Consider the following 12055-nt stretch of genomic DNA (forward strand, 5'->3'; position numbering starts at 1 on the left):
ACAACACAATCTACGTTCTACAAGGCATTCAGAAGGGCAGCGCTTTACTCAAAATGTAAAAAGAGTCAGAGCCAACGTACAGTGATGGTTGGAGCCGTGCAGACACACAATATAAAGGAACAAAGCGATGTGAAAACGCATGATGAACTCACATTGACCTGTAATCAATGTATTACATTTGTTTTGAACAGTATCTAAGCAGCAAGTTTTGGTGTATTTCGGTGAAAAATAATTTGAATGGATTGTAAGTTGTAGATATTTGCTTACAATCATGAATTCTTATACTGGTAGTTGAAATTTAAAAAGACCCCAGGAAAAGTATCTGACGCAGCACTGTCGATGCTGATGGGGAAGTAAAGATCAAAATAAATAAATAAATACATATAAATAAATAAAGAGTAAGGACTGGGCAATATGGCAATTAAAAAATGGGATGATACGGTACACGTCCTGATTCATATCTGTTAAAACTGGTGTTAAAAACCACAGGAGGAGGAATGTACGTTTAAGTTAAAATTATGTTTTGATTAAGTAGAATAACTAATTGCATTTGAATTTCATGTTCACACTGTCCTCAATATCGGAATCCAACTGTCTTATGATTAAGTCACACTTTTAACTCCTAAGATTCAACCCTAACATGCAGCAGTCTGTAGGTTCAGAAGTGTAGAACGTGGACTTTATTCTGTTTTATTTTGTAAAAGTATCACGATGCCCATATCTGTATCGATACATGTATTGTCCAAAAGTTTGCCACAATATATCACGATATTAATAAATTAACCACAGCACTACCCTACATACCCTACATACCCCTGAGTCTATGTTCACAACATCCCTGGTGTGAGGACCGTGTTACAGATGATGAGTTGAGTTAGACAATAAGTGATCAGAACTCTTAAAGCAGCACTTAATACACACACATTATGTAGTATTGAATAGCAAGTTAATTGGTTAATCATTCCACAATACAGAGTACCTGAGTATCCAATACAGAGTACCTGAGTATCCAATACAGAGTACCTGAGTATCCAATACAGAGTACCTGAGTATCCAATACAGAGTACCCGAGTATCCAATACAGAGTACCCGAGTATCCAATACAGAGTACCCGAGTATCCAATACAGAGTATCCAGACTTTCAGTTTAGAGTAGGATTTTGAAGCTCAATGAAGGATCCGAGCATTTAACAACAAGATTAGCTAACTTTGCATTCTCATTCAAATGGAAACACTTTCCATTCACACAAACATCCACAATCCGAAAAAAGAAAAGAAAGTGGAAGAAAATGAAGTGGTAGATTTCCCAAAACTCACCAATGAAAACATGCAAACTCCAGATCCATTCTGAGTGAGTGAAGTGCCCTGTATCCTGTGTGTGGTGTGTGTGTGTGTGTGTGTGTGTGTGTGTGTGTGAACTGTAACGCTGCACATGTCACTTCCTTCCTCTGGAACGCTCATGGGTTCTACTTTTTATAAGCGCCAACAAAAGAGGGAAGGGATGAAAAATCTACTAAATGTGATGTAATGCTAGATTTACATTGTATAACATTTTATAGCTAATGAATGAGTTAAGGTATTTAATATTACAGACCTTTTTTAATATTACACTCTTACGTCCCATATGCAAAATTGTCTGGTTTTACTCCTGACACATGAGGCAGCCGCACTACAACAAGTTTTATGGCGTCTTTAAAGAAACAGATGTCACTATAACATCTCAAACATTTCAAATCTCATATGAAATATGGTAAGAATCTGCTTGAACATAATTTTAAAATATGTCTCAACATTACTGCATTAAAGCATGCATTACATGCATTATTGCAATAACCAATATCGCAATGTCTATAATTTTGTGATACATTGTGCAACCATATTGCACAATATAATTGTGTAGTAAGTGATAGTAAATAGTTTTGAGATGCAGTTGATACGGTTGTAATAGAGTCATAAAGTTTGAGTTCACTGGCAGCAAAATACAAAGAACAAGAAATGAGAAGCTGCTGCGACTAAAGAAGAGTGTGTAGTGTAGTGTAGTGTGTAGTGTAGTGTAGTGTAGTGTAGTGTAGTGTAGTGTAGTGTAGTGTAGTGTAGTGTAGTGTAGTGTGTGTGTAGTGTAGTGTAGTGTGAGTAGTGTAGTGTAGTGTAGTGTAGTGTAGTGTAGTGTAGTGTAGTGTGTGTAGTGTAGTGTAGTGTAGTGTAGTGTAGTGTGTGTAGTGTAGTGTGTGTAGTGTAGTGTAGTGTAGTGTGTGTAGTGTAGTGTGTGTAGTGTAGTGTAGTGTAGTGTAGTGTAGTGTAGTGTGTGTAGTGTAGTGTGTGTAGTGTAGTGTAGTGTAGTGTAGTGTAGTGTGTGTAGTGTAGTGTAGTGTAGTGTAGTGTAGTGTGTGTAGTGTAGTGTAGTGTAGTGTAGTGTAGTGTGTGTAGTGTAGTGTAGTGTAGTGTAGTGTAGTGTAGTGTAGTGTGTGTAGTGTAGTGTGTGTAGTGTAGTGTAGTGTAGTGTGTGTAGTGTAGTGTGTGTAGTGTAGTGTAGTGTAGTGTAGTGTAGTGTAGTGTAGTGTAGTGTGTGTAGTGTAGTGTGTGTAGTGTAGTGTAGTGTAGTGTGTGTAGTGTAGTGTGTGTAGTGTAGTGTGTGTAGTCTAGTGTAGTGAGTAGTGTAGTGTAGTGTAGTGTAGTGTGTGTAGTGTGTGTAGTGTAGTGTAGTGTAGTGTAGTGTAGTGTAGTGTGTGTAGTGTGTGTAGTGTAGTGTAGTGTAGTGTAGTGTAGTGTAGTGTGTGTAGTGTAGTGTAGTGTGTGTAGTGTAGTGTAGTGTGTGTAGTGTAGTGTAGTGTGTGTAGTGTAGTGTAGTGTAGTGTGTGTAGTGTAGTGTGTGTAGTGTGTGTGTAGTGTAGTGTGTGTGTGTAGTGTAGTGTGTGTAGTGTAGTGTGTAGTGTAGTGTAGTGTAGTGTAGTGTAGTGTGTGTAGTGTAGTGTAGTGTGTAGTGTAGTGTAGTGTGTGTAGTGTAGTGTAGTGTGTAGTGTAGTGTAGTGTAGTGTAGTGTGTGTAGTGTAGTGTAGTGTAGTGTAGTGTAGTGAGTGTAGCGTGTAGTGTAGCGTAGTAGTGTGTAGTGTAGTGTAGTGTAGTGTAGAGTGTAGTGTAGTAGTGTGTAGTGTAGTGTAGTGTAGAGTAGAGTGTAGTGTAGTAGTGTGTAGTGTAGTGTAGTGTAGTGTAGTGTAGTGTAGAGTAGAGTGTAGTAGTGTGTAGTGTAGTGTAGTGTAGTGTAGTGTAGTGTAGTGTGTTGTGTAGTGTGTGTAGTGTAGTGTAGTGTAGTGTGTGTAGTGTAGTGTGTAGTGTGTGTAGTGTAGTGTGTAGTGTGTGTAGTGTAGTGTGTAGTGTAGTGTAGTGTGTAGTGTAGTGTAGTGTGTAGTGTAGTGTACTAGTCTTTTCCACTTACATATTTAAAGATGCAGAGTTTAGCTCAGTCTTTCAGCAGTTACTGGGCCGAGCGAGAGAGGCCCGTGTGGCTCCTTTTTTCCATTTGACTAATGTTAAACTCCAGCATCAATATGACGAGTCAGAACTTTAATTAATCAGGTCCAGTTTGATGACTGAGTTGGCCACAGTTTATAGCAGTAAATCCTGCAGCATAAACTCGGACTCTGCTCATATGGAGTGACAGTGAGTGATATATTTCCTTCCTAACAGGAAACGGAGCATTCTGATGGGACAGAGGTGCACACACACGCAAACAACCACTTCTTACCGGCCACAGAGTTGGGGCGGGGCATGAGGTAGAGCGGGATGGAGTGGGTGGAGCCTGAGGAGCGGTCTGGGTGGAGCTTGTTGAGGCTGTAGGTGGAGGCGGACATGTTGTCGTCGTTTCTGTACAGGAAGCCGTTATTCCCGCCTCTGGGTGCCACCATGCTGGACGAGGACGAAGAGGCCACCACATGTCGTCCGCCGCCCTGTTGCCAGAGGTTGAGACTGCTGCCGTGGAAACCGTTGCCGTGGTACTTGCAACTGTCATGTCTCTCCACGGCTGACTCGGCAGAGTAACTGGTCAATGTGGCTACAGCAGAAAAGTTTTAATTATAGGTCATGTTGTCACGACACCACAAAGTCAAACTCAAATTCAATACTAAAGAATAATGACCCGATCTTTTTAAAAAATACATCCAATAAATCACAATTTTCAACAATAAATACTTTTTTACTGTAGAAAAACACACATAAATAACCCTTGATAAATATGCATATTTTCCAATCCTCTTCAAGCTAACACTACATTTGAAATAAATAACTATTAATTTATAACAGATGTAATATGACTTTGTCCATTATAATTCAGGATGTCACCTATAATGCCACTGTCCCTGCTGTCCAGTGTGGAGGAGGGGGAGGTGACGGAGGGGTAGTTGGAGGGGGCATGCTTGTTGTTGTTGTTACTCTCTCCTCCAGCAGGGGGCTGCAGTGTGGCGCAGGGGGAGGTGCTGCTGCTGGCCAGGCTGGACGATGGCGAGATCCTCTGGGGAGAAGAAAAGCAGACAGTGGAAGTGATAAATCAATAGAGAATTACAATGAGGGACAAGGAGCAGCAGCACGGCTCATTCAATCGCTTTAATTACAACAGTGCGTAGTATGAGCCAAGAAGAAATGTCATTTGGGTGTTAATAATGAGAGTTAAAGCGTGTAAACAGTAGATCTACTTGTGATATGTTTAAGTGCCATAATGTGTTTCTGAGCGCTGTTGTACCTGCTCGTCCTCCTGGGAGTGAGAAGACGGCTCTGAGTCTGGTGCAACGACTTTGTCCCCCAATAAGAAGCCCAGCCTCGTCATCAACGCGTCTGCAGCTTCATCGACCGAGGGCGGGGGCCCCAGCTCCTGCTCCTCACCTGGAAACCACATCACACCCGTGTTAAAAGCTTTAGTGGCCCATTGAATAAGCTGCTTTCTCATTATATATTCCTTCTTACAATGTTCAATATATTTCGGAAAGCTTGTGAATTTTAGAGCTGCACAATTTTGGAATACAATCGAAGGGTTAGGATTAGTGACAATATTGTGATAAGATTTGAGCTTTATGATATAAAAGTAGTATTCTGTTCAGAGTTCTCCTTTCAAACCCGTCCTGGAGCATAAACATGAGAGAAGACTGAACTAAGACTTACCAAAAAAACAGCCATGCATTTTAGAGAGTTACTTTTTTATTGCTTTTATTTTGAATACAAATACAGCATTATTCCACCTAATGATTGCAGAGTTGGCGATTGGACAGTTGCACATCCTCAAATTGCGGATTGATTTGAGTTGTATGAATGTCTGTGGGTTTTGGCCTGACCAAGATTTTGTCATAAGATTAGATAATCTGTGTTGGGACGAATAAAGTTTAAGTATTATAACAAAAACATAACTTATAAATAACTTTTAAAATCCAGTCTTATTTACAGCTATTATATGGACAGAAAATATTGATTGACATTATGTCACAGTATTGCACATGATTATGAAGCTGAGTGACGTGTTCAGGGCCAACACAGTGTTTGTTGTAGAGTCTGACAGCAGCAGAAGGAAAGACGTCTGTGAAACGTCTCCTTCACACAGCGAGGGTGGACCAGTCTGTCACTGGGTTAGGGACAGAGTGTCCTGCAGGGGGCGACACTCATGGTCCAGCATAGATGTGAATTTTTTGTGTTGTCACTTTCAAATGACTTTCTTCCTCCTAAACTCAGCACAAAATGTCTTCTATAAAGTGAACATAGTTTTAGACTGAAATTGGGTTTCATTTCATAAATATATATTTATTTTGTTACAAAAAACACTAAATTGTCCTGATGTGACTTCAAACTTTTCAAGAATGAGTTAATTGTGTCAGAGACACAATTAAAAGGACCCTTGAGGGGAAGGGGGGGGGGAGAAGTTAGAAAATAATAAATGTTTTTGAGCCTCCTCGTAATGTGATGATGTCAAGGACAAATTGTGTCAGAGACTAAATAACAGTTAATAAAAGGTGTTGGCAAAAGTATATATGTATTCTTTATTAATAAATGTACAAGTTTCTCTCTACTTTATAAATCTATAAAATGTTATGTATATTTGATGCAGCAATCCAAAGGGCGTCCTGTGGTGTGATGGGAGCTGGTCTGTCCTTCATGTTCCAGGAGCTGTGGGGTTAAGGCTTTAAGCTACTGGTCAAAAGAAAATATGATCATAGTCTTACTTTTGAGAAATCCAACTGGCAGTATTTTAAAAAACTTTAAACATGAACTAGTTTGATGTACTGCAGTATTTCCTAAGAAAAAAACAATTTTAATTGTTAAAAATATCTAAAACTAGCACTATAGACGTACTAGTATATCATTCATAATATTTTTTAACATGACAAATGAGTTGAGAATGTGTGAGAGTGTGTGATGTGTGACAGCCTGAGAGGGACGAGGTGGAGACAGATCCACCACCGTCACTCCAGCTTCATTCATTAAAAACCTCCCTTTAGTTGTTGTAGAACTGATTTGTTTTGCACATTATTTTCCACTAACTCTTCACAGATCTGAGTTATAATCAATCATTATGAAAGATTGTTGGAGCTACAATGTGTCATGAGGACACTTTGAACACAAACTTTGATTGAACTATTTCTGCCTCAGTCTTCGTAATCTTAAAACCCCACCCATGTACTCTGTTGCCATGGTTACTCAAAAGCCTCTCTTTCTATTATGGGTAAATAAAGTTAAATCAGTGAATCAGTTCAGTCGAGTATGTAGAACAAAGTGAAGGAGGAACTTGCATACATACAAATCCTGGCTAACTACCGCCCAGTGGAACGGCGCTCTGATTGATCTCCACATTCATATATTCACTATCATGACCTAAATATGCCAAGTATAGACGTACGCTGGCGCGCTCCGACGCACACAGAAGCCACAGCCACAGCATGAAAGCTCATATTCTCGGTCTCTGTAATTACAGCTATGGACGGCTGGCTTCTGGACGGAGCGGAGCAGAGGCAGGAACATCCCAGAGCAAAACCAGGCAAACAAAAAGAGAGGCAGAAACATGCATGTGGTCAGCCAATGACGGGGTGCGTTGGCCATTTTTAGTCGGACAAATATCAAGTGGAAAGGATCAGAGACAGACAGCGACTTCTTCCATTTTGTGATTTCTGACTACACAACATAAACTGCGTATATTCTTTGTTCGTTTTTATGTGAAACTTTGGTACAGATGTATTTTTTGTGCTTAGCGGTTTTCAAAAGGTCACGTTTGTGGTTGTGTGCTGAACAAACAATATTTAGATTGATCTGCAGGCAACGTCTATGTGAGTGGGATCTATATTATGTTAAGGTCACAGAAGAATCGTCTGCCGTAATTGTCTAAAGTGAAAGAATGTACAAAACGTGAGAAAACATGTACCGTATTTTCCGGACAATAAGTCGTACCAGCCAAAAAATGCATAATAGAGAAGAAAAAAAACATATAAGTCACTCTGGAGTATGAAATGCGGTTGCAAGTGTGAAAATAACAAATAATATCACATATAAGTCGCTCCGGAGTATATAAGTATAAATATAAGTATAAGTCGCACCCCGGCCAAAACTATAAAAAAAAGGTGCCCCTTATAGTCCGGAAAATACGGTATGTTGGTCTCTTTCTTTCAGTTATTTTAGTTACTGTACAGGCTGAGAGCTGCATTTATAGTCACCTTAATTTCATCTAAATCAAATAAAGACATTCTGTAGTTAGGAACGTAGTAGATTTCTTGTTTATTGTTTTAATAGAAAAATAGCCAAACTTGACCTGGCGACCAATAGGAATAAAATCTGTATATTTCTCTGCACATTGTGTAAATCGGTGTATGTTATTCTCCAACAGCGTTTCATTTGTCAGCAGGATTGTGTGTGGCCAGCAAAGATTCATGTGGTCATTCCACCAAAGGCGAAGTCCTATAGTCTATATCATTGTCAATTGGAAGGCCAAACTTATTACGATGATGGACCAATAAATAAGCAATGAGGCCACCAGTGGGCAACTGGCAAGACAAATGACTTTTTCATTGGCAAGTCTAAAATTGATTTGATGACCTGACGACTGCGTAAGTCCGACCATAAAACAAAGGCACCCATATTATTGGATCTCACGGCCGGAGCAGAGCAGGCGAAGTCAGTGGAGTTGTCTCACATTCAACTGGAATTTACCTCATTTTTACTTTTATGGAGGATATTGAGAAGCTCTCAGTAATCCGAGACCTCAACTAATGCACCTTATTGACGCCGTGAATTGTGCTAGTATTAGTTCATATAGAGCTGCCGGTCTCGAAAATACATTCTACAGTATTATCCGGACTATAAGTCGCACCTTTTTTCATAGTTTTGGCCGGGGTGCGACTTATACTTATACTCATATACTTATACTCTGGAGCGACTTATATGTGATATTATTTGTTATTTTCACACTTGCAACCGCATTTCACCCTCCAGAGCAACTTATATGTTTTTTTCTTCTCAATTATGCATTTTTTGGCAGGTGGATTACAAAGCTCTTTTCAGGACGCCCAGAGAAATAGTGCAGCGTTGACCTGTTGCACAGGGAAATGTACCATTTTACAAAAATGAATCCACTTTGATATTTTACTTGTGAGACTTCTCGTTCTGCAATTAAATGAATGGAATTTCCGCAGAAGTGCCGATGCGTAGCAGAAAGATGACAACAGTGCGCGGAGGGGAATAAGGTGAATATGTTCCCCCTTATGACTGGCGCTGGTATTGCAGGTTTCACAATTTAAAGCTACTTCAAGTGACTAACAAGGTGAAAAAGGACTTCCTCGGTTGTACATTTTTTACATACCTGTAATAATTAATAATTTATTGTCAAGCCCACCTTCCAGTTCAGTTCTTCCTCCATTCACCGCTATATTGCTACTGCATTCAAGCCAATCCCGGTGCAGATCTGGGCTCTCGTCATGTGACAGGCAGCAGCACACGTAGAACAGCAGGCACTGCAGAAGCGAACAAACTTGACCGAATACGTGTGTCGCCATCACATCCCCGCAGCATCCGCAGTCATCCTCCGGTCTCCGCTGACGGCGTGTGGAACAGTCAGGACGGCACAGTTTAATTCTAGAGCGAGTGCAAGCCTTTAAAATCGTTGCTGTGCAGTCCATTTTGGCTAATTAGCAGCCAATGTGTGATAAGTTGTTTTTGAAGAAGCGGCGGAGTTAAAGAGAACTCATTGTACACAAGAGTTTTTTGATCACTTTTTGATTGTTTTCCTCCAAATACTAGTTCAAACTGTGTTTTCTTCTTTTGGTCCAGAGCTCCTCCTTTTTGAAAGGTACAAAGGATTGGGGGAGTAGATTAGGGAGCCAAGAATGTGATAGGACAAGGAAAATCCACCAGAAAAAAAAGCAAAAAAAGCCGTTATTAGATACAGCGGAAAGTACAGCAAAGCAACGTTACAAAGATTGGCGACTGCTGCGTTTGAAACAGCTTTGAACTGACGGGCAAAACCGTATTAAACTCACGGCACAGAGATGATGTAGCCAAAAATCCTTCTTCACTCACAAGGAAGTTTAAAACTTGCAGAACAAAAAAAACACTGACGTGCACGTTTTAAAAGTATAGCTATTTCTGCCAAAGATGACGTGGGTCAAAAGCACAAGAAAACGCTGTCCAAAGGCTTCAGAAAGTTATGGTCTCAACAGCAGGACTTCCATATCGAGGCTGAAAGGCGACCTCCCTCGTCTGACTGCACTGCAAATCACAAAGTCCCCTCCTCCAACCCGACTGCACACGCACACATGCAGCGAGAGGGACGGGACATGCAGCGAGAGGGACGGGACGGGATGAGCCACGGGAGGAGCTACGCTGTGTCCTCTGTAACAACCAGGCATTCGAGGAAAAGTTCACCTAGAAACTGAAATCTAAAGAGGTCAGCGGGGGAAGAATACTAGTGCCGTAGTTGTAATACTTCCCTCGACTTAGTTTGGTGTACTGTGCATAGAAAGAGCTAAATGACCGGCATATCTTTACTTGTTTGGGTTGTCTCCAAGCCCAAGATAAAATAATCTGATTGTGACAAATCTTTCAATGGTTGTTCATGCGTGGCTGAAGGCAGAAGGGCAAAGCGGCTCGTTCCTTTAGGTGGAGGAGCAGTGGTGGAGTTAGTGGAGTTAGTGGAGCTGTGGAGATGGTCCGCGTCCCACATTGCAGCATGTGTTTTGACAGAGGAAACTACAGGGGAGACCCAGGGAGAGACTACACATGTTAATGTTTAGGAGAAGTGTGTCAGCTCAGCCCTGGGGAGGAGGAAGGGGAGGAGCTGCAGTGTAACCATGGGCTTAGGTTACACTTGTGCATCTCCTTCTGTCTCACTTATGGCCCAAACCAGCTTCAAACAAACAAAACACAGGACCTTGGTAACAGTCAGTATTAGTAAGTGAGAATCATGATTAAGTTAAAAACCAAAAAACAATGATGTTCTCTTTTCAAACTCTTTTTAAAGTTAGTAAATATGTACACTGATAAGATTGCCAGCTGTACAATATACATTATGTACTATATATATGTTTACAAGGTATAAAAACAAAGCCAAAACACATGATGGCAAAAAGAATACGCATGTAGTTCACATTTCCTTCACGTGCTGCTGCGTCGTGTTTGTTTGTGTCTCGTGTTACACGGGCAGTGCTCTTACCTGGTCTCTTGGTCAGCCGAAGATTAAGGAGAGGAGAAGACGGCAGTGACTGAGTGAATCCCTCCATTATTCTGGCGTCTGAGCCGTCAGACTCGATGCTGCTGCCGCCTGAGGATCACATCATGTCAAAGGGAAATGCAGCAGCAGCAGCAGCAGCAGCAGCAGCAGCAGCAGCAGCAGCAGCAGCAACAACAACAACAACAACAACAGCAGCAACAACAACAACAACAACAACAACGCTGTATCTACAAGTGTGTGAATTGTGTCAGACAAGATTTTCCCAAAATAAGATAAAATATTCCTTTATTGTCCACACATTGGGGAAATTTCATTGTTGCAACGCAGGTAGATACAGAGGAAAAGGACAGATAACTTATAGGAAGTTTAAAACACTCTTAATAGAAGAACTCTTATAAACAAAAACTCCTATAGACAAAATCTCTCATTTCTTAATTAGGAATGGAGGGGAAAAATAAAGATAAAAATAAAATAAAAACCGCTAGCGCAAGACAAAATAATACTAATAATAACGGTCAAATAAACACTCTATTTACACAAATTGTATATAAATTACATCATGTCAAAGGGAAAATGCAACAAAAGACAACTGTGCTGTATCTACATGTGTGTGAATTGTGTCGGACAAGATTTTCCCAAAATGCAACTTTAAATTTATGATGTACAAAAAAGTGCATTAGAAACATTAGCAATAAAAAAGCATGAAATATGATACATTTATGCACCACACACGACAGCCCAGAACAGGCAGTAAAGCCGCTGCACTACATGAACTCACCACTGGTTGTGTTCTTGCGACCTTTGCCTCCGAGGAGCATCTTCAGACTGTTCCGGAACATGACTGGACACTTCTGCAGAACAAAACAACAAACAGAGCCTCCTGATTAGCTGCACACATGGATGTGAACAAGTGATGGACAGGGGCTTTGCCTGAATCTGACTCTTATCCAGAGGCTCAGAAGTCTGCCATCATGAAGCAGTGAAGACATCAATCAAATGCAATCACACAATGTGCACAAAGCAACTATTGTAGTCACATTTCTTCCCCCGTGTGACACCCAAAGAGTTATGGCATAAGTGATGTGTAGTTATTATAAATACTGTAGTAATTTAATCCGACCTTCTCATTGAGTTTTGTGCAACATTTTGGTCAAACATTAGGCCTCACTTCATGGAGGTGCTTCATTCATTTAAAAGTCAACAGAAGCTCAAGATAACATGCATTTTTCTACCATTTCATTCCAAAACCAGCTCGTGAATGAGTTTGTGGCCCTGAAATATGTAGTTTTAAGCATTGGATTAAAGTGACATTGAACATGCCATTACAGCAAATATTAAGATAATTTTAGAACAAGATAAAAAGGGGAAA

General features: G+C 40.5%; 1 protein-coding gene across 2 annotated transcripts in view; it reads right to left on the reverse strand.

Annotated features, from left to right (window-relative positions):
• tanc2a (tetratricopeptide repeat, ankyrin repeat and coiled-coil containing 2a) overlaps positions 1-11533 on the reverse strand; it is a 29691-nt gene extending 18158 nt beyond the window's left edge. Inside the window, exons 1-5 of one of the 2 annotated variants that reach the window (XM_072443661.1) lie at positions 11465-11533; positions 10669-10776; positions 4732-4871; positions 4335-4503; positions 3742-4047 (exon numbers count right to left, since the gene is read on the reverse strand). In XM_072443661.1, the coding sequence (XP_072299762.1) occupies positions 3742-4047; positions 4335-4503; positions 4732-4871; positions 10669-10776; positions 11465-11525 (784 nt within the window). In that variant the 5' untranslated portion in view covers positions 11526-11533. Of the gene's footprint in view, positions 1-3741; positions 4048-4334; positions 4504-4731; positions 4872-8853; positions 9396-10668; positions 10777-11464 lie in introns of those variants that run through there. The other variant, XM_072443660.1, reaches the window with a different exon arrangement.
• Between the last annotated feature and the right edge of the window lie 522 nt (positions 11534-12055).

Source organism: Eucyclogobius newberryi, unplaced genomic scaffold (genome assembly GCF_026437365.1).
Source record: "Eucyclogobius newberryi isolate DKJ021-1_F unplaced genomic scaffold, fEucNew1.0.hap1 SCAF_13, whole genome shotgun sequence".
In the NCBI taxonomy this organism is placed as follows: domain Eukaryota; kingdom Metazoa; phylum Chordata; class Actinopteri; order Gobiiformes; family Gobiidae; genus Eucyclogobius; species Eucyclogobius newberryi.